Source organism: Carya illinoinensis, chromosome 7 (assembly GCF_018687715.1).
Source record: "Carya illinoinensis cultivar Pawnee chromosome 7, C.illinoinensisPawnee_v1, whole genome shotgun sequence".
Classification (NCBI taxonomy): Eukaryota; Viridiplantae; Streptophyta; class Magnoliopsida; order Fagales; family Juglandaceae; genus Carya; species Carya illinoinensis.
The window spans coordinates 2080661-2106857 of NC_056758.1; the positions used below are offsets into that span (position 1 = coordinate 2080661).

The 26197-nt window shown below is 37.1% G+C and overlaps 4 protein-coding genes and 1 pseudogene across 8 annotated transcripts; 3 read left to right on the plus strand and 2 right to left on the minus strand.

Annotated features, from left to right (window-relative positions):
* Nucleotides 1–535: 535 nt before the first annotated feature.
* On the plus strand, nt 536–7684 carry LOC122315210 (amidase 1). Of its 5 annotated transcripts, none has more exons than XM_043131011.1 (10): nt 536–822; nt 1348–1500; nt 2367–2491; nt 2556–2696; nt 3323–3505; nt 3669–3816; nt 3949–4117; nt 4707–4841; nt 5031–5225; nt 7466–7684. In XM_043131011.1, exons 1-9 carry the CDS (start codon nt 713–715, stop codon nt 5181–5183), a joined length of 1317 nt encoding a protein of 438 aa, XP_042986945.1. In that variant the 5' UTR covers nt 536–712; the 3' UTR covers nt 5184–5225; nt 7466–7684. The 5 variants fall into 5 exon arrangements, with proteins under 5 accessions (XP_042986945.1, XP_042986944.1, XP_042986943.1 ...); XM_043131010.1 differs by lacking the exon at nt 7466–7684 and adding an exon at nt 5387–5614; XM_043131013.1 differs by lacking the exon at nt 7466–7684 and adding an exon at nt 1164–1248 and having other exon boundaries at nt 538–822; nt 5031–5614.
* LOC122315213 (mevalonate kinase) lies at nt 7549–12504 on the plus strand. The gene is made up of 5 exons (XM_043131018.1): nt 7549–7823; nt 9049–9292; nt 9368–9621; nt 10235–10648; nt 11985–12504. The coding sequence occupies exons 1-5, from the start codon at nt 7691–7693 to the stop codon at nt 12101–12103; spliced, it is 1164 nt and encodes a 387-aa protein (XP_042986952.1). The 5' UTR covers nt 7549–7690; the 3' UTR covers nt 12104–12504.
* Nucleotides 12505–14966: 2462 nt separating this feature from the next.
* Nucleotides 14967–16826, minus strand: LOC122315214 (NADPH-dependent aldehyde reductase 1, chloroplastic-like). Its single transcript, XM_043131019.1, has 4 exons — nt 16566–16826; nt 15887–16263; nt 15434–15792; nt 14967–15330 (listed from the first exon to the last, which is right to left on the minus strand). The coding sequence occupies exons 1-4, from the start codon at nt 16686–16688 to the stop codon at nt 15308–15310; spliced, it is 882 nt and encodes a 293-aa protein (XP_042986953.1). The 5' UTR covers nt 16689–16826; the 3' UTR covers nt 14967–15307.
* Nucleotides 16827–18616: 1790 nt separating this feature from the next.
* On the minus strand, nt 18617–20429 carry LOC122315215 (annotated as a pseudogene).
* Nucleotides 20430–22830: 2401 nt separating this feature from the next.
* Nucleotides 22831–25225, plus strand: LOC122316896 (uncharacterized GPI-anchored protein At3g06035-like). Its single transcript, XM_043133734.1, has 3 exons — nt 22831–22976; nt 23081–23182; nt 24444–25225. The coding sequence occupies exons 2-3, from the start codon at nt 23092–23094 to the stop codon at nt 24998–25000; spliced, it is 648 nt and encodes a 215-aa protein (XP_042989668.1). The 5' UTR covers nt 22831–22976; nt 23081–23091; the 3' UTR covers nt 25001–25225.
* Nucleotides 25226–26197: the final 972 nt, after the last annotated feature.

Consider the following 26197-nt stretch of genomic DNA (forward strand, 5'->3'; position numbering starts at 1 on the left):
AAGGAAAGATTTTAGGAGCGCCTCACTTACGGAAAATTTCTTATCGAGGGCCCATGCACTCCAGGATTAATCGGGATGCTATTCTCATACACTTGATGTCAATAAAAAATATATAGGAGCCTGAACCTGCATATTTTCCATTGCAAATTAGACTGACTTCAATGGATGATTGAAGTGACACAACATCCCCCATCTTGTTTGCAATTTCGGGTTACTCATTAAGCCATCTTCTTGAGTGCATATTGCAGCACTGAAGTTCATAATCATGCTTTTAAAATTGTAAATTACATGATATTTATTGGCTTTTTTAAAATCACTTTAACCCTAAATTACACCATTTGTGGACATTTACCCAAAAATGGATAAGGTTGCAATCCTAATTCTATGTTCTTTTTTGTTTTTTTTTTTAAGGGCCCCGTTATCATGGATGGTTCATGGAGCATTCCAAGCTGTGGATGCGGTTGGTCCGAAATACTGTCCGTACATTTCCATATTTGCCCTTGGGCTATAATCTTTGAAACCTGAAAACCTAAGCTAAAGTGTCTGAAATTTGAATAATGATACGACAATGTTTTATTTGGTAAGTGGTAAAAGACTAACATACGGCATCGCATACGAGAGCTTAACAGACAATGTTTTATTTGGCCTCGGCACGCACCACTTTATCTGTTTATAACATACGGCATAGCATCCGTCCGAGAGCTTAACAGACATGGCAAGAGACTCAGATTATGGAGCTTTCATGGAGAAGTTCCTGCTCCAGCCAAGCTCTTCACCTCATGAGCTTCCCTTGAATTCCCTCACCTTTGCCGTTAAAGACATGTGAGTCCGATTTACTTTACTTCCATTTCTTTGATTTTCGTTGTACCACCACTATTTCTTAAGGTAACGGAACACTTATCACTTTTTTATCATTATTTTATCATTTATAATATATTTATTTTTTTATCATTTTTTTAAGTATTTTTTTACCATCTTTAGCCATTAAGAAAAAATTTTAAAAATATATAATTTTAGTGATAGTCAGTTATTTAAACATTAAGTAAAAAAAAAAAAATTAAAAAAATTAAAAAATTAAAAAAAGTGGTAAAATAGTGGTAAGGTTATCATTATTCTTCATATATTAATTTGAGGTTGTGGTATTTTTATGTATCTTTTTCTAGGGTGCATCCGAGCTTATGCAACGCTATTTTTCTGGCGTCGGAAATTTGTCTCAGTTTCATCGGTTTTATCCACATTAGTTTGAATGTGTGTGCAAGCAAGCTAGTGGATCTGTGTTGCTTCACTAAAAAAAAAAATTTTGAGTGCATTTTTTTTTTTTTTTTATTAACTTTGATTTGGAAACAGATTTGATGTGGATGGATATGTGACTGGGTTTGGAAATCCTTACTGGTCGAGAACTCATGCGGCTGCCACATCAACAGCACCAGCCGTTTTGGCCATGTTAAGGGGAGGTGCCACATGCATTGGTAAAACCGTCATGGATGAAATGGCATACAGGTTAGCACTGAAAAAGCCAGTGACTTGATTGATTTTCTATAAACTTCTTTTTTTTTCGTATAGAAATTTAACATTCAATCCCTCAAGTCACTGTAGATGTCTGTATTTTCTAAATGTCTAAAATAAAACTCCAAGGGTTTGGCCTAAGTGGTGAAGGCCTTGATCTTGGGATATCACTCCCTTCAAGGTTTAAGGTTTAACACCTCATGGTTGCAAACAATCTTTTGGGGCGATACTCTTGGTGAAAAATTAGCGATTGAACCAGTTTCGTGTAGAGAAACTTCCAAGGGTGTAGTGCACTGGACCGGGATTTATTCTACAGGAGTGGGTCCAAAGGGCCCTGTCTTGGAGAGGTTTTCCTATATTAAAATAAATAAATAAATAAATAAAATAAAATAAAGTCTAAAATAAGAAAAATGGGTAATTACACTTTTCATCCACAAACTATCATCTACTTTTCACTTTACATCCTAAAACTAACTATATTTTCCAACTTGCACCCATGATTAAGATCTGACCATTGAGATGAACGAACGAAAGGCCATGCGGCACAATCTTGATAGTCAAATTTAAGGGTGTAAGTTATTGGTAATTAACGGTGTAAGTTGAATTTCTTTTTAGTTTAGAAAGCAAAATAAAACTTTGGTGTTAGTTTGTGAGTGAAAAGTGTACCTCTTTGTCTGACGTCTCTCCAATATAAACAGTTGTTTTTGTGTTTTGAAGGATATTGGCATGATGCTAAGCCAATTTATTTCCTGTGGTTCCCAATTGCTTCCTAAATCGTTGTGGGCTCTCACTCATTTATTCATCTTGGAAAAAGAGATCCTTGAATATTCACATCATTAATTCAAGACCATTTTTGGCAGTATAAATGGAGAAAACATACATTATGGAACACCTAGAAATCCATGTGTGCCTGATCGGGTACCAGGAGGATCTTCCAGCGGGTCTGCTGTTGCAGTTGGTGCAAAGCTTGTAGATTTCGCCTTAGGTTAAATTCTTTCATAAACAAGTCATATGTTATTGGCTTGCCCTAACTAGATTGAACCAAATAGTTCTCTCTCTCATAGGAACCGACACTGGAGGAAGTGTAAGAGTACCTGCATCATATTGTGGAATTCTGGGGTTTCGTCCTTCACATGATGCCATCTCTACTGCTGGAGTTACTCCGATGGCACAAAGTTTTGATACAGTGGGTAAGGAACCAACTATGTGATGGCTTGATTCTTGTTTATACCACATTTAAATGTAACTAGAAAAACTCAGCTCTGCACCTGAAGCTATTGCAAAATGGTGATGAAATTGTTGGCATTGGCACACTGATTTTGACAGATTTTTGACAATGATGCAACAAAAATATGCATACTGTTTAGTTTTTCTCAACTTGTCTCAAATTTTTCCACTTTTTAATCCTCTCAAATCATCCAGCCATCTTTGTCTGCTTTAGGGTATGTATGTCTTTGTGTGTCTATTCTTGTGTCTGTAGCATTCGTACTTCTGAATAACAGAGTTTAAACATTCAGAGGTGGTAATTCTAGAAGCTTTAGGCTGTACTCTAAATGATAAAAACATATAAAGTATTCTTCATCAAATAGACCAGCTAATTTCGGGTATTTTTTGTTTAATGGTGTGTGATAGTTCTAGTGGGACTGGAGCCATTGATGCATACCACATGTCCTATAACTAGAGATATGGGAGACATCGGAAATTTCCAAGGGGCCAAGTCCAGTAGCTGGACCCTATATGAAAATCCGTTTTTTTTTTTTTAATCTGTTTTTTCCCTTTTGGCACCTCATTCTGTTGACACCTACGTTTCATCCAGGATGGTTTGCCAGGAACCCTGTCATTTTGATTAGAGTTGGAAGAGTACTATTGAATTTACCAGATGTGGATCCTGTTAGACCCACTCAGATAATTATTGCCGAGGATTGTTTCCAGCTTTCAACCATTCCAAGTGATCGAGTTTCTCAACCTCTTATTAAATCAGTGGAAAAGTTATTTGGGGGTAAGCTTGTTGACCATGTTAATCTGTCATCTACCTGGCTTTTTTTATGTGGCAAAAATTTAAACATACTATAAATTCTAGATAACTCCATTGTGGTTTTTTCCCTCTCAGCAATTCCATCCCAAGTACTCAATGTCACAACATGTTTTCATTAATACTGCAGGTCATCTTCTAAAGCATGCAATCCTAGGGGATTATGTCAAGGACAAAGTTCCAAGCTTAAAACCCTTCTTGAGTGGAGGAAAGGCAGATCAAGAGCATAATATACCATCTTTAGCTGCACTTTCAAGTGCCATGCGGTTACTTCAGAGGTGCAGATTGGCACCCACTCAATTGATTCAATCAACTTGAACGATAGTGATGTTGGTCTGGATCATGCTAGATAAAAAATACTGTCCTTTTATAAACATTGCTCCTGAACCAGTTAACATTTCATAGTATAGGTATCAATTCAAGATTAACCATGGCGAGTGGGTTTCTACTGTCAAACCTGATCTGGGTCCTGGGATATCAGAGCGGGTATGGGAAGCCCTTAAGACAACGGATGACAATGTGGATATCTGCCACTCAGTAAAGACTGAATTACGAGCCGCTCTTATTGCTCTTCTAGGGGTACACTCCTTTTCTCATCCTCTGAATGTTTTTATGAGATTACATGTATGTGCTTAGATAAATGCATATGTGCCTCTTAGTAGGAGACCCGAGACACCATTATATGTGTTTTATGCTCTAGATGAAAATCAAGTGAGTATGCTATATCCAGCCTATTTCCTGGAGATGTCATCCCAAAGTAGAAGCGGAATATTTTCTTGAAGAATTGCACAATATTTAAACAAATAACTATACTGAATTGCGGCAAAAAATAAAAGTAAAAATTGAATTTTCAGTATGTTTTTTGTTATATTCCAAATCTACCTAATGGAGTTTTAAAACTCCTCCCTAAATTTTGAAGAGTGGTGAGAGTTGTAGGATGAAAAATTTTAAAGTATGGTGGTGGCATTCAGTATGATTCCTTGTTTGCATTTCAAAATGTAGCAACTTATTAAAGAATAGTCTACCATATCTGCATCTCTCTTCACTTTGCTTTCATTAGAAACTTACTAGCAACAGAAATTGTGACTCCATGAGTCCATCTCTGATTTATGCACTAAACTTTTTCTGTTATCTTGACTAACATATCTGAATGATGATGATTATTCAGGATTTTGGTGTCCTAGCAATCCCCACAGTTCCAGGGCCTCCACCAAAATTACAAACAGATCCAGCTCCATTGGAAACATTCCGCGCAAAAGCTTTTAGCTTGCTCTCAATTGGTGGGGTATCCGGATTCTGCCAGGTTCTCCCTCTCTCTCTCTCTCTCTCTCTCTCTCTCTCTCTCTCTCTCTCTCTCTCTCTCTCTCTCTCTCTCTCTGTGTTTGTATGTATGCACCGCCAGGTGCAATTGAGACGTGAAAAAATTTTACTTTTTCCTTGTTTATGTATAATCTTTTGGACATCCACAAAACTTGTTTCTGCAAATCTACAGGTGAGCATACCACTAGGGCTGTATGATAATCTTCCTGTGGCAATATCCTTGTTGGCCAAACATGGTTCAGATGGGTTCCTGCTTAATCTTGTTAAAACTTTGTATGACACTCTCGAAAAAGAGGTTGGAATTGCTGAGAGAACGAGTTACTGAACTCTGCCTCATCTGATCTCAGTCTCGTCCTAATATTTAATTGTAAGTCCTATATCCTGCTCAAAAGATATTATACCGGAAAAAACGTTCACTTGCTTGCAGCTTTGTGCCACATAGGCTTCTCCTTGGAACTTCTATAAGGGACTCTGAAAGGTAACTACTAACTACTTGAAAATTGATTTATTGCACAAAAAAACAAACAGAATGGATTAACCTCAGAGAGCAGGACTTTCTCCGGTTCTACTTTCAGTTCGAGATGATCAGGGAATGTTGCCCTTGCCCAGGGATGTTAGAGTTCCTTTTCTGTTAAGAGTTAATGTTGCAGATTTAAAAGTTTGTACCTATAACTTACCCCAATTTCTAATTTAATACTGGGATTACATTGTTTCGTGTGGACAAGTTGGTATAGTATTGATCCATCTGAAAACCAACTCATGCTTGTTTAGAACATTGAGTGGTCACTTTTTAGTAGGAGGGGGACCTGCAAGATCAGCTATGCTTCAATAGGTTAACAAGAAGAAGAGAGAGAAAAGTGAATTCTTATATGAATTCTCCCAGGTCGGCTGAACAGCCTGAACCTTAAACATTAGTTAGGTCTTACACTTGCTTTTAGGAACATTGATATGCACACATTCCAACCATAAGTTTTGCACGATTCTTTATTAAAATATTATTATTTTGTAAATTTACATCCATCAAAATAAAATAAGATTCAAATAGCTTAATATTTTAATAATGAATTGTGTAAAAACTGTATTTTAAGTTGTCTACATAGCATTTTCCATGCTTTTAAATTTTTATGTTTTCTTTCTTTGTTTGAGGTAATCAAATTAAGCAACATATTCCTGTTATTTCTTGTGTTTTGGTATACTTTTCTTACTTTATCAAACAGCTCTTGTTAGAAGAGGAGATAAATTGAAACGTAAAACAATTTTAAATAACAAGCAGAAAAGACATGGTCAAAGATGAAGGTGGGTGAGTGAGTGAGGCGCCCTCTTGCATCTTCCACCGAAAGTGTGTTCAAACTTGAATGTTTAGACAATCACCGTTTGGTTAGGCCCTATAAAATTTTTATCTCAAATTCAAAATTATAATCTTATCATTATAATTTTTTTAAATTCTTATACAAAATATAATAAATAATTTAATTTTTTCTTAATTTTTTTAAATTCTAATAATAATAATAATATTAAAATATAATATTTTAATATTTTATCTTAGAATTTAAAATTTTCGCCTCAAAATTCTCGCTCACAAAACCATACCTCACAAGTGAGAATTTTGAGATAAAAATTTGGTAATTTGAGATGGAATTTTGAGTTTTTGTGCGTTGACTAATTTGGAGTTTGGTGTGAACCCATTTAGGTGGGAGAGCTGAATGTCATTCATTCCCCAAGCGCCTCTCAGCTTCTTGTGAAACACGACATGATCCAATCGAACTTTTAGGTTAGGCATTCAGAGTGTCCGGATTCTCATGTTTCGATGTAGATACGGTTATATAATGTGAATATTGGATTTATCATTTAAAAAAAGTGATTTATAAATGAAATCACGTTATTTTGATTTTTAAAAAATACATTCAAAAATATCTTTTTAAATGACTTTTTGACAAATTCAATTACAATTTGAGTAATTAGATATTTGGATTTCTTGATAAGGTTGGGTATTCGTCTGAGTTATAATCCAATTAACTTGTATGGGTACTAAGATTGCGACGTTGCGTTATATATCTGAATGCAGATTCAAATATAGCTTAGTATCAAAATCTGAAAGGATAATACTAGATCTCCCGTTGAGAGCTACTGTTCTCAGTTTTTATTTTTATTTTTTTTTCTTAATAATTAAGAAAATTTTGTTTAATATTATTATGAATTTTTTTATTTATTTAAAAATATTAAAAATGGTATAAAAAAATAAATATTTTTTTTCTAAGCCAAGCGGGAGCCCCAGCAGTGGCTGTAGAGGGATCCAATCTGAAATTGGGTGAACAACCCTACTTTTAAGGTATTGAGGTAATAGGGTTTTAATATGATTTGCCTAATGAAATGTCTATATTATTGTTAATCTTAAATTTAATTATTATCAATCATATTTGCTGATATAATTTATCTTTATAATTGACTAAAATATTAGTATGAAAAATAAAAATAAAAAATTCATAAAAATAAACTTATAAATTAAAATAATTTAGGTTGGAATAGATTAAAAAACTCTAGAAGTTAATGCAAGAAGCATTTTTCTACCAAAACTTATGTTATTATTGTCCTTATCACGCGTGACAGGTCGCGTGGGCAAATCCACCACATAAAACGCAAAAAGCTGTCGACGGAAGAAAAACTAGCAACTCCGCCAATTCGTGTTTGTCATGGAATTCTTGGTTGTTGGTCTCTCCGCCAATTTAAAACAAGTCTGGAGTAACAGACAATGATACCTGAGGATCAATACAAGTGTATAGCTTTCGAAGTATACGAACACACGTAGAGAGTACCGAGAACCAAGGGGAAAAAATGGAAGTGAGAGCTAGAGCTCCTGGGAAAATTATACTCGCCGGGGAACATGCTGTAGTGCATGGATCCACGGCAGTTGCTGCCTCCATTGACCTCTGCACCTATGTTTCTCTTCGATTCCCGATTCCTTCTGGTACTCTCTCTCTCTCTCTCTCTGTATTGCATTTGTTTGATTTGGAATATCGTTGTTCTCTTTCGATCGTGCTTTTCGTGAACTGGGTTTGCGGTAAACGTTGATTTTAATATTTTTAAGGGTCGGATTCGAAACATCGAGTTACACACACACCCTTGGGAGCTTTTGTGATTGTAATCCCATATTTCAAGTCTTTCTAGCTAGAATTTTCGGTTTTCGTGCTTCTTTTTGCGGGTAGAACGTTCACGTATGTGAGCCAACTTTGAAAAGACGAGGCTTCTTACATTAGGTTTTTCTGATTTTGTTTGAACTGATAATTGAGTGCCCGTCATGACTTAATGAGCAAAGTTTTATGAGGTGAGAAAACAGAGGAGAAAGAGCTGAGAGGGTATCAAGTGGAGATCGCATCTAGTTTTTCAGGGACTGAAGTTTTCCAAACGCCACGAAGGATTTCTCGGATGCTGGAGTTTTCCAGGTTTCCAAGCAATTGGAGTGAGGTGTCTTGCGTGAAGGGATTTTGACATACCAATCCACTAAAGATCCCGCTTTTTGTTTTCAGAAGCACAGTTCAGCCTTCCCGAAAATAAGAACTCGGTACCCAACATCACCCAAGAAGAGGAACAAGAAGGGAGGGCTTTCTATGTTCTTGTGTTTCTAGACAGATAGGACTACCCCTACTTGCTCTTGGCCGTGGCTGCTTAGAGACATCCCTTTAGTTTGTCTAAGAGAGTATAACTAGGAATTTTATTTTGACTTATTGCAGGTCAGGCATCTGTTCAATCTGAAATTCCATCTCTTGTTTGGTTTCTGGTATTGATTTCAGTTCCTTTGTTCAAATCAATATCTATGTCAGGCTTCCCTTCGTGATTGTCCTGTCCTGCTCAACCCATACATTCTTTTTTATGGGCTGTGTCAAGCAAAATAACAGTTAGTTGCTTAACAATTTATGCTTTGATTTGAAGGTAGTTAAGTATGGTTCATGTTCAAGAATGTTAAATTAAGTGAGCCGAGAGGTTTCTTCTGATTTTATTCTCCTGTATCTTTTTAGAAGGCAAAATATGATCCATAATAAATTTGGTAGATGCATGTTATCCAGGCATTGGAAGTTTCTATAAATTTTCCAACATAATTTTTTTTTTCCTCTTTTCTATGACATAAATATAGTTCATTTCTCTTCTGATTCTCTGTTGAACTTCTTGCTAATGTTTTGTGCTTTTCTTGATAGACAATGATGACTCATTAAAACTTCAGCTCAAGGACATGTCATTAGAATTCTCATGGCCAGTTTCTAGAATCAAAGAAGTGCTACCTGAAGTAGTGAGTTCATTGTCTCCAACACCCACCTCATGCTCAATAGAGACCATGAAATCAATTGCAGCTCTTGTTGAAGAACAAAACATTCCAGAAGCAAAAATTGGACTTGCTACCGGAGTTTCAGCTTTTCTATGGTTGTACACCTGCATCCAAGGGTATGCACTAATTGAATTTTGAACCATTCTTTTCTCGATATTCAGTTTTCTGATGTTTGTCTCTTTATATAACAGATATAAGCCTGCTACAGTGGTTGTCACTTCTGAGCTTCCTCTGGGTTCTGGCTTGGGTTCATCTGCTGCATTTTCTGTTGCACTCTCAGGTGCTCTGCTTGCTTTCTCGGATTCAGTAAGTTTGGATATGAGCCGGCAGGAGTGGTCAGTATTTGGGGAAAGTGACCTCGAGTTGGTGAATAAATGGGCTTTTGAAGGTGAAAGGATAATCCATGGAAAACCATCTGGAATTGACAATACAGTTAGCACATATGGTATGTGATCTTGTGATCTCTGCCTGACAGGTCTATGCATTTTTATCAAAATTTTATGCCCAGAGAAGTTTCCTTCCCTGTTGCTGATCATTATGAAAAGTATTTAGGTGTCATTGGCTGCCACCAATGAACTGGAGCCACAACAATTATGTCAATAGTCATACAGAAAAGTTTTAAATCAAGTGGTAATGTGAGAAATATAATTGTGAAAGAGAATGATTCCAATATAGAATACGTGGAAGTAGAGCATTAATGGGAGGTATACATTTTTGTCTTCAATTCATTATTGCCTTATTCTCATATTCTTGGCTATTTGAATAACTCATGAGTTATCTACGTGATATTTATGGGAAACTTATGAACTTTTACTTTTCAATATTCAAAAGCATTTGTTTGTCCCTTTTTTCACAATATACACATCTGCTGAAGATGGGATCATAAAAATTAGAATAGGAGGGAGGAAGTAAAAAAATAAGAAACAACTACTATAGTTGGACATTTTGTTTGCATCCTTATGTATTTCAACTTCACCATAGATATTTATTTGTCTCCAATGCAAGCGGGGTACTGTATTTGGATGCGCTGGTTTTGATTTGAAATTCGCATGCAACAGGCAACATGATCAAGTTCAGGTCAGGTAGTTTGACACGCCTTAAGTCCAATATGCCACTGAGAATGCTCATTACTAACACTAAAGTTGGGAGGAATACCAAGGCTTTAGTTGCTGGCGTTTCCGAGAGGACCTTAAGGCACCCAGATGCCATGAGTTTTGTGTTTAATGCTGTTGATTCTATCAGCAAGGAATTGTCTACCATTATCCAGTCACCAGCCCCTGATGACCTCTCCATTACAGAGAAGGAAGAGAAGATAGAAGAGTTGATGGAAATGAATCAAGGTCTCCTCCAGTGTATGGGAGTCAGCCATGCTGTAATAGAAACCGTTCTTAGGACTACATTGAAGTACAAGTTGGCTTCCAAATTAACAGGAGCCGGAGGTGGAGGATGTGTGCTTACATTGTTGCCGACCCGTATCCATTTTCTCATGTTGTTTATATATTAAACCTATCAAGGTTTTTTTTTTTTTTTTTTTTTTGCCTATTGGTTTCTTTTAAGGTTTCCTATCTGTCTTTATACTATGATGATTGCCATTGCCTTGTTTAGTTTATTTCTATATATTAGTTGGCTCTGGAAGCCTTAGTGGATTTGACTCTGGCAAGTTCCAGTTTACAACAATAACTCTAGTAGGAAAAAAGTTTCAGTATTAGGTATTCTACCTCGGCAGGGCTGGTTTATATTCTACCTTTTCTTTTTTATGTATATCTCATTTCTTTATTCATAAAAAAAATGTATATCTCATTTCTCCTGTGTATATGTCCTCCACTTTGCCTCTGTGACTATCAAGTTGCACTTGTTTGTGTTTCCTTGGACCTGTGATTGGCCTTCTTTGTGCCAACAATGACACGAAAATTCACTGCAGAGAACTCAGAATTATATTTTTCCTTTTTGGGTGCCACCAGGGGGTGGGGTGGGGGGATAGCTTTGATCTTGTTGCAGCACCCAGGGATAATCAGAAACTGGTTGGTCCATTACTATCACCGAAGCATGATAATAGTAGCATTGACCCAACTTTACTTGTATGCTTATCGTGTTAGTCTTAGAACAACTAAAAATTTATTTTAGCACTACAAGGAGCTAATAGCATATAGGAGAGGTTCCAGTGGAATTTGACCTCTTCATTTTTGTTGGTGGGTTATGTATGCACCTGCCAGGTCTTGAACCAGCAATTTCAACCTTTCTCTTTGTTCTCTGTGGGAGTGGTGCCATTTGAGGCAAACCTTATTGGTGAGATTTGAATTTGTATCATGCCTTCAGGTATAAACAAGTCAGGACATCTATAGAAGTCAGATTCTCTTTTATCATTAGATAAACATATACTTGGTGGTTCTGAACTTTCAACTTCACCACCTCCTTGTTCTTATACTGTGAGGAGGTGCAGTTGAGCTAGAGACTGTAGTGATATACCTATAGAATTCTGTACAAAGCGTTTTTGACTATTAAAGCAAGGATTGCAGAAAAGCATGCTTGGGGTATTGCTGTAACGGGTTTGAAGATTTATTAACATGGAGAAACTTACCTATCGAAACAAAAGAAGTTAACACCTATCAAAAGAAGATCATGGAGAAACTTAATCTTTACAACAACTCTTACGTTTTATCTTCTTTCTTTCTTTCTTTTTCATCAACTCTTCCATTTGACCAAAACCAGAAACTTTTGCATCTTAAGATAATGTTAGGACACTGATTTTTGGTATTGTGTTCTTAAATCTCATATTCTTCCAGATGCTTCCTTAACCACTTGAATCAGTGCTATCAGGAACAGTTGTTGACAAGGTAACTGCGGAGCTGGAGTCATGTGGCTTCCAATGTCTGATTGCTGCAACAGGTGGGAAAGGTGTTGAGGTCTGCTTTGGTGGTTCAGCATGATATTTTTAGTAAGATCCTAATGCCAAATTTACTTCTCAAAAAAAAAAAAAAAAAAAAAAAAAGATCCCTAATGCCAAATAATGAGCATGAAATGTCTGCTTTGATGTTATGTCCCTTTGCTGTCTGTACTCTGTAGAATAATAAACTAATTAAACTCCAGGACTTTTGTGGCCTTGGGAGATGTCAATCTTGTTGCTCGTGAGTAGTTAAGACAATTGTAAAAAATTAAGTGAGATTTTATCGCTCTGTATACTCCTTGATGGAAACCAGTTTTACACGAATGGATTTTTTTGCCCATGGCAAACATTTGATAAGGTTGTCATGTAACCCTATGGATATATGTGGCATTAACATTGCTACATGGTGCAGGTTTATGAATAACACAATATAAAGTTCCATTAGAGATTCTTCCTTGTAAATGTTGTCAGCCTAGTCTTCTAATTCAACATGTTATCGAGCTCAATTTTAACAAAGTACAGATGGAATCGATGCCACAATAGTATCTTCTTCTTTTTTCTATTGATTTTCTCTCAAGGTTGTAAATATCAATAGAAGTCTTGTAGTTCTACAATCACAAAGGTGAAGATTAAGTTCTATCATGATTGGAAATTCTTTTAGCAAGATACCCGGAAACATCTATTGGAGATATAATATTTGGTTTTGAGACATACTTAGATTAAGTTGTGTTGAAATGGTGAAGATAGGAGTTATAAACCCGGGATGGTATTTACTTCTCAAAAAAAGGAAATGGTGAAGATAGGAGTTGTAAATCCGGGATGGTATGGCTATTGATGTAAACTGTGAAATCACCACTTGTTTATGAAGTTTAAGCTGATACGAAGAGATATATTTATTATTTATTTTATATCTTGACACTTCCCCTCACTTGTGGGTTAGACTCCTTCTTATAAGTGGGCCAAACACGTGGAATATTTAATTAAATGAGATAAAGTATAGAATTAGGATTCAAACTTAAAACCTCTACTCTAATATCATGTGAAATTGTCACTTGTCCTAAAAGGTTAAGCTAATTGGTAACAATAGATTTTGTTAATTACTTTATATCTTAACACAAACAACTGCACTGCATTTTTTTTGTTTGCTATTGGATGGATTTATCGTGAAATTTTCAATTACCATTTTTGCTGATAGAAATATACTACATATAGTCACTTTACGTACTTCTTGTACACTCCACTAATACGGGCAGTTATTGTATATTAAAAAAAAATGATGCAGCTAATCACATTAGTGCAGTGTGTAAGGAGTACTTAAAAGTGACTGTATATAGAATTTTTGTTGCTTGACACAGCCTATGAGTTGCATTATACTGAACATGATTAGATAAACGTGCTGCTCTATTTTTTTAACCAGTACTCGAAAACTTTTATATAAGACTCACATTAGGGTGGGTGTAAACATCCCTACACAAGAAAACAAAAAAATTGAAAAATAGCCCACCACACTAACCAAGCTTGATTCATTTACATCTCAAGTAGGGAAGACCGGCTCTCTCCAAAAGTTCCCCCTGATCTTGATAGAAATCTGTTCCATACCAACATATTCTTGAGAAGTCCCTTTAGAAACTTACTTAGCATAAAAATCTTAATCTCGGATCACCCCTCCAACCCCACAGGTTCCTGGGTTAGGAAGAAGACTCTCATCCAAATTCGACTTCACCCGGCCTTCCAAAGCAGTAGTTTAACTGCCTTTTAAGGGATATAAGGAATACCAAAAATTGCTATATCAGAACAGCCCCCAAATTTTTAGGTTTGAGACCTGAGATAAAGTCTCAGCCAGCATATATTTAACTTAAAAAAGCAACCTATTATACTGCCAAACTGAACCTCCTTTCTAGCAGAGCATCTCCCAAGCCAAAGACTGCCAAGTGATAATGGGTGGCAAAGATCCAATCACCAAACCAAGCTGTGAACTCTCCCCTGCCTTCTGGAACCAGTTTATCTTATCAGATCAATGACTGCCCTGAGCGAATTTACTTGCGCACAGAACATGGTCCATGTCTCCTCAGCTGGAGCTAACAGCAATCACATTTGACATTTTGAAGCCAACGAGATGTGTAATCTGTACATTTCATCTGAAGGAAAGGCTTTTGTAAAAAGCATCTCCACATTAACACACAAACTTTAGCAGGAAGATTGAATAGAGCTACTCAATACACGCTTATACCAATGTTTTCTTGAGACCCGGAGATCTGATTAAAACCCAGGGTGAAAGTTTTCCAAAAACTTGGCAGTGAAGGAGCTAGTTTGTCACCCTTGCTTTAGCAAAAATGAAACCACTACTGGTCTAAACCTAGTGAGTTACAGGGTTACCTTCCTTTGGAATCCGAACTGTAAAGTTTTCAGAGGAAAAGAGAGAAGAAGGGCCTGACCTGACCATTGAAAATATCATGACCAGCTTCCAACAATTCCACCATAATGAGTGCTCAGAATATGCAGTATCTCTGAAGGGAATAAGAAAACAAAAAAAAGTAATAGTGAAGTTTATTTTTCTCAACGGTAATAGCAAACTTATTTAAACTTCTTGGCCACAATCTACCTCACTTGAGATTCATAGTCATTAATTCTCGTCCCTTCTATAAAATATATTGCTTCCTAGAATCGCCTAATTGTTGAACCATCCAACACCTAATCATTGAAGAATTCAAATTTCATGCATGCATACAAGATTTGACCTGCCTTCACTCTAGGTTCAAGAAGCAAAGAAAAAAACAAAACAAAAGATGGGTACGATTGAAATATTCATTGAACGTTCTTGATCTCAGATGCGTCAATATCTACTCCTCATTCCATAAAGCATTACATCCGACGGAGAAAATTGTGCAAACATTTGAAGATTCCAGTACTGTATGAATTAGGAACCCTTGCATTTATTATCTTTCATAACAAGAAAAAGTTCATTACAAGCTTAGTCTTGCGCATGCGAGCAGCTCAATACATACAATCTATGTTCTCTATACTTCCCTTTGTTACAAACTTCCACCAACTACTAACGCAGCTTAGCTGAAACACCATACAACCACGTTTGACATCATACCACTCTTCTGGCACTGCAGAATCTGAGTTATATGCATAAAACAGTATTCATAACATAGTCACCACCCCTTCTTCCATATACATAAGACCGCTACTTTACTCGGAAAAACACCGAAAGAGAGCACTAAACACATTCTCCGGCAGATCCTCAAGCATTCACTACAGTCCCACCTTCAAAAAAAATTGCCAAAAGATAAAAATGGGTCATCAATATCGACTAAAAGTTCCTAATACTTGCATAATTTGCAGCTTAATTGATATAACTAAAACTTACCATTAGGGTGTAAAACCTGGCCAGTCATGTAAGAGGAGCAATGGTTGCAAGCAAGGAAGACAAAGCAAGGTGCAACCTCAGCAGGCTGACCAGCCCTTCCCATAGGGACTTCAGACCCGAACTTAGTAACCTCTTCCTCGTTGAATGATGCCGGTATTAATGGTGTCCAGATCGGTCCGGGGGCGACGCCATTGACACGTATGCCTCTTGATGCGAGATTAAGTGCTAGAGCTCTCGTGTAAGCCACGATTGCACCTTTGGTTGAGGTGTAGTCGATCAGTGTGCTGTGTCCCTTGTATGCATTCACGGATGTAGTATTGATGATGGAGCTCCCTCCTTTCATGTGCTTCAAAGCGTGTCTATGATCATCACCATCATCAGTTATTATCAGGATCCTTGTGATGTGAAGAAGAAAAGTTAGATTTTTCGAGTGTAATTTCAGTTAGTTTTTACCTTACTGTGAAGAAGTAAGAGAAGATATTGGTTCTGAACACACTCAGAAGCCTTTCCTCATTGATCTCCTCCACCGAGGAAGCCTTGTACTGCTTAGCCGCGTTGTTAACCAGTATATCAATACGGCCATAGGAACTCACCACTTCTTCAACTACCATTCTGCAATTTTCATCAAATCCCAAATCGGCTGCTATAGCGATTGGCTCTTTTGCATCAGCGGTCTTCGACTTTTTGATTATGTGGAGTGTTTCCTGAGCATCCTTGTCCTCCTGATTCTTCACAAATGTAAAGGCCACGGTAGCACCCTCCAGTGCAAAGTAGTGGCATACCGCCCGCCCAATCCCCGAGTCCCCGCCAGTCACTAGCGCCACCTTCCCCTGCAAAACTTCCACGTTATTTTTACTAGTGCCTGCATTACTTAATTACTGCTTATCCAAATGAAAAGCAAACATTTCAAGGATTCTAAGGACCTCTAACTTGAGGTGTCCATGAAGAAAACATCTAACAAATCATGTGAGAATTATCATGATCTAGATCTAGTTGTGCGCGCGCGCGCAGTCTCACATCAATGGACACAGTCACATAGACGACCCCTGCCGCCCTGCGCATGTGTTTGCATAGAAGACTTGTGGATATGTGAAATCTATGCATGAAGTTGAGGTGAAATCAGAAAGCATACATGAAGTTTATTGGAAGGCTTGTAGTCTGGGCTTGAAAACTGAGGGGTGGGTTCCATGACATGCTCTTTCCCAGGCTGTGTCTCCTGCCTCTGTGGTGGAAACTGCTGGCCACAGGAAGCCATTCTTCCAAACACTCCAATGGGTGGTCTACGTCGTAGTAGTTCCTGGAAATGTCTCCGATAAAGGAGTCGTTAATCAGTGAGATTTTGAGGTCTAGCTTACAAATATTGATGAGGTTAAATTTTGATATGCATGGGGGTGGCTGAAATTGGGTTGGGTTAATATAGGTGTGTTAGGAATGAGGACACGCGGGGGTACGTGGCCAGAGGGGGCGTCAACGTGTCGGATGAGTCGCATGCAGCGGACACGTCTTTAGAACCGGATCATCCACTGTCCTGTGAGTCAGGATTCTTATTTGGAAGAGCTCTTAAGTTCTCGACTCGGGGCGAGCCAATATCTCTCATCTAAACAGGCCCAGTTCCTGAATTCAGCCAGTTTGTAGGCATGGCGTGGTAGTTTATAGATATCAAGAATGATATATCATGCCACATTAATGCATATGTAACTATTTTGACGACATGACACATAAGCATTGACACTTAATCATGAAAAGGTTTCACTGTGTACCATGTACACAACACTCCTTATAAATATTAATGGTCTTAACAGAGGTGATATGTATATAAAAAGACCCCAAAAATTGATGCAACACAATACGTCACATTAGTCTTTTTTTATTCTTTTTGTCATCATTTTCCCCCCTCCCATGCGCCCCTCCCCTCCTACCCATTCCCACTCCCTTTCTCAAACCCTCGAGACCCCCCATCTCTGCCGTCCAATGCTGCTGCAACCCAGCCATCTTCCTGCCATTCCCTTTCTCAAACCCTCAAGACACCCCATCTCTCCTGTCCAATGCCATTGCGACCCAACCATTTTCCTTGCCCTCACCGACGTTGTTGTCCCTTATCGATAGGTTCTCTCTCTCTACTCTACCCTAAGAAAGGAAAATGGGAGAAGGGACGAGGGCTAGAGGGAAGTTAAAAATTAATTAATTAATTAATTAATTAAATTAAATTATAAAAAAAAAATACTTAATTGATGTGGCACATTGGCAGTGTGCTAAGTCAGTTTGTGAGATCCTTAATTTTGTGTCTCTAATATTTTTCTTATCTTAATTCCATTAAGATGAAAAGTTCTACAAACATAAAAAGATCCCATAAAAATAAACTAACAAACTAAAATGATTTCATATAATACATTAGATTTTATTTATGGCTATCTAATAAACTCATTGCTATATACACAAAAGTAAGTTTAATGCCCAGTGAGGTTCATTGAGAAGATGCATCTTAGTTGCGGTTCAAATTCAGTATACAATAAGGATGGTAATTAAAAAAATTATCAGGATGCATTATGGTAAGCAAAGTTTATCGATCTGTTCATTCAATAAGAAATTAAATGGCAAAGGGACTTTAATGGATCGCGAAGCTGAATATAAATTGCCTTCTGGTTTGTTTCTTTAACATATATGCATGTTTCAACCTCTAAACCTTTTATATATACCTTGATCAATCTTCTTTTAACATCATAATCATTATAAATTTGAGAATGGGATGATCAATTCCGAGCCCAGGTCCAGCTTGCTCGATCTCTCATGTGTTTTCTCGTAGCGTACTCGACGTAATTTTGTTAGCTACGTACTGCGCTAGCTATAGTACCTTGGTTTATGAAGAAGGTTCTCGCGCTCTCTACAGACCTTGGTTTGTTCTTCCTTTCCGGGAAGAAAATATAACAACACATTAATGTTTCACTCGTACATATATATACCGCGCATATGGTAAAACATAGAATTCTGCTACGTACATACTGCCTAGACCTCTCCACTGCTGCATTGCATGCATATACGCAGCTAATTCCATTAATTCTTAAGGCTCGTGGTGCAATGTTGTTGTATGGTACCATTCCTTCTGATCATCCACCAATTGGCCGGTCTAGCTATTACTGAAAGCTTATGATCGAAACGCATATAATTAATTGATGCATGCTTAGATTATACGTAAATTAAACTGATAGATATATAGCATTTTGTTACAGTACTCATAGCTAGCTTGAGATGTTCATGTTTAAACAAAGACCAACAGATACATAAGTTTTACAGCCTCAGCCATGCAACGACCAGATCACCACATGCATGTCGACACAGATCAAGCTTTCGTACGTTATACATATATAAACATCTTTTTTTGCTTTCGAATTTTGTACTTTACATTACAAACTTCACTTGGCTAGTAGTAACCCTATATTATATGCATATTAAAACCCATCTGTTGCTAGCTTGATCTTTCCCCGCTAGCTAGACTCCACAAAACAGCCCATGGACACAGTTACCAATCTTTCCTTCATATACAAGACGACTAATCCCATGCATTCTCGAAAGATACCAACAAAGCCACCAAGCAAGCAAGTTTCCACGACCCCTCAGGGCCTCAGCCATTCACTACGGCCCCACCTATAAAAACATATACAGCCCAAAGGAGAAATCTCTAACCAAAAATAAATAAATAGCAAATGCACAAGTTGCAGCTAAATTAATGAGCAAACTTACCATTGGGGTGTAGAACCTGGCCAGTCATGTAAGAGGAGCAATGGTTGCAAGCAAGAAACACGTATGTTGGTGCAACCTCAACAGGCTGACCTGCCCTTCCCATCGGCACGTCAGAGCCGAACTTAGCGCATTCTTCCTCGCTGAATGATGCCGGTATTAATGGCGTCCAGATGGGCCCTGGGGCAACGCCATTGACACGTATTCCCCTCTGTACTAGATGGAGAGCCAGAGCCCTCGTGTAAACCACTATTGCTCCTTTTGTTGCTGAGTAATCGATCAGTCTCTTACTTCCCCTGTATGCAGTCAAGGATGTCGTATTGATTATGGAGCTCCCTGCTCTCATGTGCTTCAGAGCGTGCCTATCACCATCAGTTATATATATAATCAAGGCCACATCAATTGCATGTTTTGACGACATATAATTAATGTAAGCAAAATATATATATATATATATATATATATATATATGAATTCGTTTTTACCTGACTGTGAAAAAGTATGAAAAGACGTTGGTCCTAAACGCCCTCTCAAGCCTTTCCTCATCAATCTCCTCCACTGAGGTGGTCTTGTGCTGCTCAGCCGCGTTGTTCACTAAGATATCAATCCGGCCATAAGCATTCACCACTTCATCAACCACCCTTCTGCAATTTTCATCATATCCCAAGTCGGCCGCTATTGCCATTGGTTCTTTTGCATCAGGCGTCTTTGATTTTTATTATCATGAGTGTGTCCTGGGCATCTTTATCCTCATGAGCCTTCACAAATGTAAAGGCCACGGTTGCACCCTCCAGAGCAAAGGAGTGGCACACGGCCCGTCCAATCCCCGAGTCACCGCCAGTCACTAACGCCACCTTTCCCAGCAAAACTTTCACGTTATAAGTCAATTTTAATCATGCCCGCATTAATGGAGGCTCGTAATATTAATATGAATCAGAAAAAAAGAAAATACATGAAGTTTATTGGATGGCTTATAGTCTGGGCTTTCAAACTGAGGGGTAGGTTCCATGACATGCTCCTTCCCAGGCTGTGTCTCCTACCTTTGTGGTGGAAACTGCTGGCCACCTGAAGCCATTCTTTCAAACACTCTAAAGGGCCTCTGAGTTGCTGGAAATAAAGCCGGAAAAGAATTATTCCGTTGGGGTTTTGGGAGGATAACAAGGTGGTCTAGATCGAGTTGCTAAGGACCTAGAAACAGATATTAAGCGGGAGAGCTTAAAACAATTGAGACCTTGGATATGCATAGGGGAAGCAATTCAAACTGATGCGAGTTATATAGCTATCTAGTGTACGTGTGGGGCAGGCAAGTGGGGAGACGTGGCAAGACGGGGTGTCAACGTGTCGGGTGAGTTGCCTACTGCGGAGACGTCTGTGGAAATGGAGATATATTGGATGAAGTAAGGTGGCCGGGGAGTTTCTAGGGTGATCTGGTGGAGACTATTCATGCACTCGAATGTCTAAAGTACTATATATATATATATATATATATATATATATATGAGATATTCCGGACTCGGGGCGTGTCGTTATCTCTCATGGCGCAGGTCCAGAATTCAGCCAGGTGTAGCAAGCTAGCTAGTCCAGTTATATATAAGCAAGATCATCTCACCAAAACTTACCAATTTCTATTGAATAAAATTTCTTACAAAACCAACTTTGTCACCGCGCCTTTACTTTGGCAAAAATACGAAGGAATATCCCCGACTTGGGGACGGGACTACTGTTTTAGCCGAGTTGTTAGCCCATGACATAAATCCATGTATGTCAACTCGTATCTTTGCATGTCCGCCACGTGTAAGATCAAGCAATTTATACCTGTCGATTTGGCATCAGTTTTCCATTATATATGCTTCTCATACGAAGTGGCACCTGCATCGAATTAACTTCTTTCAAAACAAAAAGACAATCCACAGCTAGGTCAGTTAATTCAAAACCTCATCAAAAGGATCATATCCATCTAGTATTACCACAAGTCCTTCTATCTGTTCGCTAATTATTTCTTCCTTCTTTGGAGCATTCTTATTCGAGTCAAAATACTGTTTCGGTAGTTGTTTCAGTTAATATAATAAATATATATATATATGTAAGTGTGTATCATGTATATATATATATATATAGAAAAATTGAAGATTTATAAAATGAATATAAGTTTAAAAAATCACAAATTTGAGTTGAGAATAAAAACAAAGGGAAATAAATAAAAGAATAGAGAAATTATTAAAAATAATGATATTTTAAAAAAAATGAGGGGACATACTTAAATGTTACAAAAAAAGTTAAAATTATATAAATACATTTTATATTTTAGAACAAATTAAATACCATTTGAATTTAAAATTTACAAAAATACTATTGAAGCAATAAATCAAAATTACAAAAATAATCTAAAACAAAACAGGAGCCAGAATGTGACTAGAATGGCTGAAATGGACTAGAATGTGCTTGAATTTGGAACGAAACGGAACAATGAAATTTAGTATACTAGACATTACACCGGACTTGAAAATTACAGCCAAAACGACTGGAAGAGAACAGAATTCAAAATTATGCTTGTATCCTCTCGCAAAAGGTCTTTGGCAATGATTAGACCATGGGTTCTTTCAGACTTCGTCTCTTTCTCTTGGTGCTTGTCGTCAATGCCGGCTTAGTTTTGGTTCCTTGACTAGTGCTCTGTAATGGTGTTCAATTTCTACTTCATCTCCCTCTCTTAGTTTCTTGATTTGTAGGTTTTGATCGTAATTTCTGTGGTAGAATGATCAGTTTGTTATATAGAATGGTATTTTTGTATTAAATAGTTGCGATTCATTCGTTAGGAAGTGAAGACTCATACTCCATCGGTTGATGAGTCTAAAAACTTATTTCGATCGAGTCTTTACTATTAGCATATTGCATAGACATATTGTCCTTATTTCAATGGCTTCTAATGATAATCAGTTGATATTTTTTTATATATATATTCAAAAATTTAATATACAATCATTTTTACGTATTTTTTATACACTTTACTGATGAGATTAGTTAAATATTAAAAAAAATTAATACAGTTAATCATATTAATAAAATACATAAGAAATACACAAAAATCACCATTTCTACCGCTTACATTTAAACATGTATCTCTGTCTCTCTGTTCAAACTTGATCTACCTCTTCAAACATGTATGTAATTCAAGAGAGAAAATAATAATAATAAGGCCATACCAGCATGTACCACGGGGATGGAGCCTTTGGAGTCTGGACAATGGGCCCGGTCCCTACGTGGGCCCTACAGTGGTGCCTCTCAGCCCTAGTTTGATCATCATCTTAACCATGAATGCTCTAACTTTTGAAGCACACAAGAAACAAAAAGATCCGGCTACAGCTTGGATCACCGAATTGGCAAGCAAGGCATGCAGCCCACGTGAAGCACGCAGAGATTCGAAGGTCATGTAAATGGTTCGATATTTAATATTTAATTAAATAAAATAGAGTATTATTGAACGTTACTCGTCCCAAAAATTTATACTAATAAAATTAATTATTTTTATTTTATCTTACTATCGAACATATAATAATATCATGTAACAGATTAATCTTTGGAATCCAGCCTACAAGGCTTATATTTTAATACATAAGTAATTCTATATATAATGATGAAGTGCATAAACATCGTATAATCATTTTTATAAATTTTACGATTATACTTAAAATTACTTATATATATTATCTCTCAATCCAACTTTTTAAGCTGCTCAAGAAGCAAAAAGACCCCATAGCTTGGATCACCTTGACAAGCAAGGCAACCCAGAAAAAGAAAGGATTCAAATTAGGTCACTTTAGCTTAACAATAACACCCAATGCTCATCTTTTTCTTTCACTCTGATCTTCTGTATGCAAATATCATAAGGTGCTCAGATATCTCTGCTTGTTGCAGCTGAAGCAGCCATGGCCGCCTTCCTCAAACTTCGCCTCCCCATAATTATTTTGCTCATTCTTCATGGAATGCCGTTTCTTTCTCATTCAGATGGTTGCAGTGGTTAGTTTACGGCGCTTAATTAATTTTTGTTTATATAACTAAATTGCGTTATATGTCTTATCATGTCTATGTATTTATTGATCTTAGCAATACAATCTTTATAACGCATGATTGTGTAAATCATTAGAATTTATATTACGTTTGGTTATACAGTTCAAATAAGATAAGATGTTTTGTTGAAATTTAAATAAAATATTATTATAATATAATTTTTTAATATTAATTTTATTTTGATATTTGAAAAAATTAAATTGTTTATTATATTTTATTCAAAAATTTGATAAAATTGTAATGATTATATAAGAATTGAGATGAAATAAGATAGTTTGATTTTGTATAATCATACCAACCAGTCATAAGTTTTAACAATTTATAGTGCAAATTGAAGCAAAAAAATAAACAATACGTTCGTGGTGCATCAAGCTATAAAATGTAATGCCCTTTATTTTTTATTTTAATGTCAGAAAATCTCTTCAAGTTAGGATCCTTCAGATCTATTCTTGTAGAGTAAATTCTGGTCATGTACACTGCACTCTCGAAAGTTTTTCTACATGAAATTGGCCAGTTAAATTGCTAACTTTTCACTAGGAGAGTGATTCCAAATAATTGTTTGTATTATGAAGTGTTGAACCTTAAATCTTGAGGGGAGTGATACTCGATGAAGTAAAATGCAAAATTTATTTTCCTAATATTATCAAAATTAAGACTTGTTGACAAACTAGTGATCTGTAGTTATTGTTTTTGTGACTTAATTGTATGCCATTATCATCATATATCATCACTGAATTTTATTGTGTTTGATTGTAATTAAACATGTTAATTTCTTGACACGGAGTATCTAATTTGTTTTAATGATCTTACCGGTTTGGATAAGATGAAAACATCTCATTTGTACCCTACAATAATTTTTTCTATCAAAAACACTGTATTTTAACTCTAAATTTTAAAAATATATATTTAAATAAACAGTAAACGATTCGACTAAAAATTAAAATAGTGAAACTCATACCTTTTTTAAATTTAAAAATTAAATATTATCTCATCTCATCTCATTATTTAAATACATATTTTTTTTACAAATTATTTCATTACATCTTAACTCAAAAATTTATTTTCATTTAAAATATTTCTTCTCGTCTCAAACGTATCGAAACGAGTCCATAGTTTCTTTCCTGAGTTTGGATATTAGTAGCTAGGAAAACTAGTCTTAATTGCTGTTTTTATTTATAGTTAATTAACAATAATATCGGACGGCCTGCAGATGATAGCGATCAACCTACGTCGTCAGATAATAAAGAAGAAAAACAGCTATTCAGAGACATCAACAGCTACAGGTTGTTCGTAAATCTCCCGGTGTTCATTCCGAACGCCAAGGCAGCTTGCCTTGCTGACAAAATTTCACACCAGTTACAGAAAGACAAACCTTGCCTTGATGCCCAGTCCTACAGGTATACTCCGGGCACCAAACATCCCCTGAACAGTACTTTCAAAAACGTGGACAGGCTCTTGAGCCACTGTCACATCAACTTCAACACCACTGCAGATGGGGCCATTTTGCCTGCTTGTGTCACCAAATTAGACCAGATTAATGTGCTTAAAAACTACAGAAATTCTCTGTATGGAAGATATCTTAATGACTCCAAGTTCACTCATGCTGGGATTGGCTCCGGAGATGACTGGATTGTCGTGATTTTGAGCACTAACACGTCCACGGGAAGCTTTTCCGGTGCTCCAGTATCTTTGGCTCCAAGTTTGCTCGGCATGGTAATTGCTTCGTTATTCGGCTGCTTGCTTCTGATAAATATCGTGTCTGTCTGAGAGCTGAAGCTGCGTGCAAGCGTGCATGCCCAGCAGCTAGTGTCTTAAATTTGTCAGAAAAAATAAAAAGTTTGTATTGAGTTCTCCTGTCAGGAACTGTAGGAGTGAATAAGTGTAGGTATTTTTGTAAATTTTCTGCATCATGTGTTGGTTTATTTAATTTGTTACATTATATAAACAAATGTATAAACAAGATGACAATGATCACATTGGTAGGCTTGTGCATATGACCGTCAAATTAACCGAATTGTCCGAGTGATTCGACCCGACCCGACCCGGCATTTGCCGGGTTGTTAAATGCTCGGTTCACCAACCCGATAAATGATGGGTTTGGATTCCAAGCATTAAACTGACCGACTTTCTTATCTAAAGACTTCAGTTATCTCAGAACCTTAGATTACAAACCAAATCCTCCAATTGCTTTCGTTCCAAAATGGTGCTAGTGGGTCTGGTAATCCTGCGGTGGCAAGAAGCTGAAGAAATGCGATCTCAACATCATTTTTAACAGCTTCTATGGTGTAGTACACTCTCAATCTGAAAGCTTTCGCAAGATTTGAAGATTACAAACCAAAACCCCCAATTACTTTTGTTTCGAAATGGTGCTGGTGGGTCTTGTAATCTCACGATGGCATGAAGCTGAAGAAATGCGATCTCGACATCATTTTTAATGGCTTCTATGGTGTCGTACCCTCTCAATGCGAAAGCTTTCACAAGTTCTCAAGATTAGAAACCAAACCTCCCAATTGCTTTCATCTCGAAATGGCTATAATTGAGCACGATCTGTAATGGGCATCACATAAATAACATTGTTAAATAATATTAAGTGGGTTCCTCTTCCTCTACTTAGAGCTAAGAGAGTATGTGCCTTACAAGAGCTGGTGGGAGCAAGACCGGTTCTTGCTGGTTGCGAAAGTGAGCCAGATCATGAATAAGGTGCTGCTGGCAAACACAAAGATCTCAAAGGACTCCAAGGAGATGGTGCAAGAGTGTGTTTGGTTGGTTGATGGAATTAGAATAGTTGTAAGAAATGGAATCAGAGAGAAATCTGGTTGAAACGCTTGGGTTTGCAAATGAAGGTGAAAGATCCAAACATAGAGAAGAGCAACGGGTTCGACCAGACCCGACCCAAAAATCTAAGGGTCAGATCGAATCAAATTGGGGCGCCATTTCCTATGTGTCGGTCGGGTCGGGCCCGAA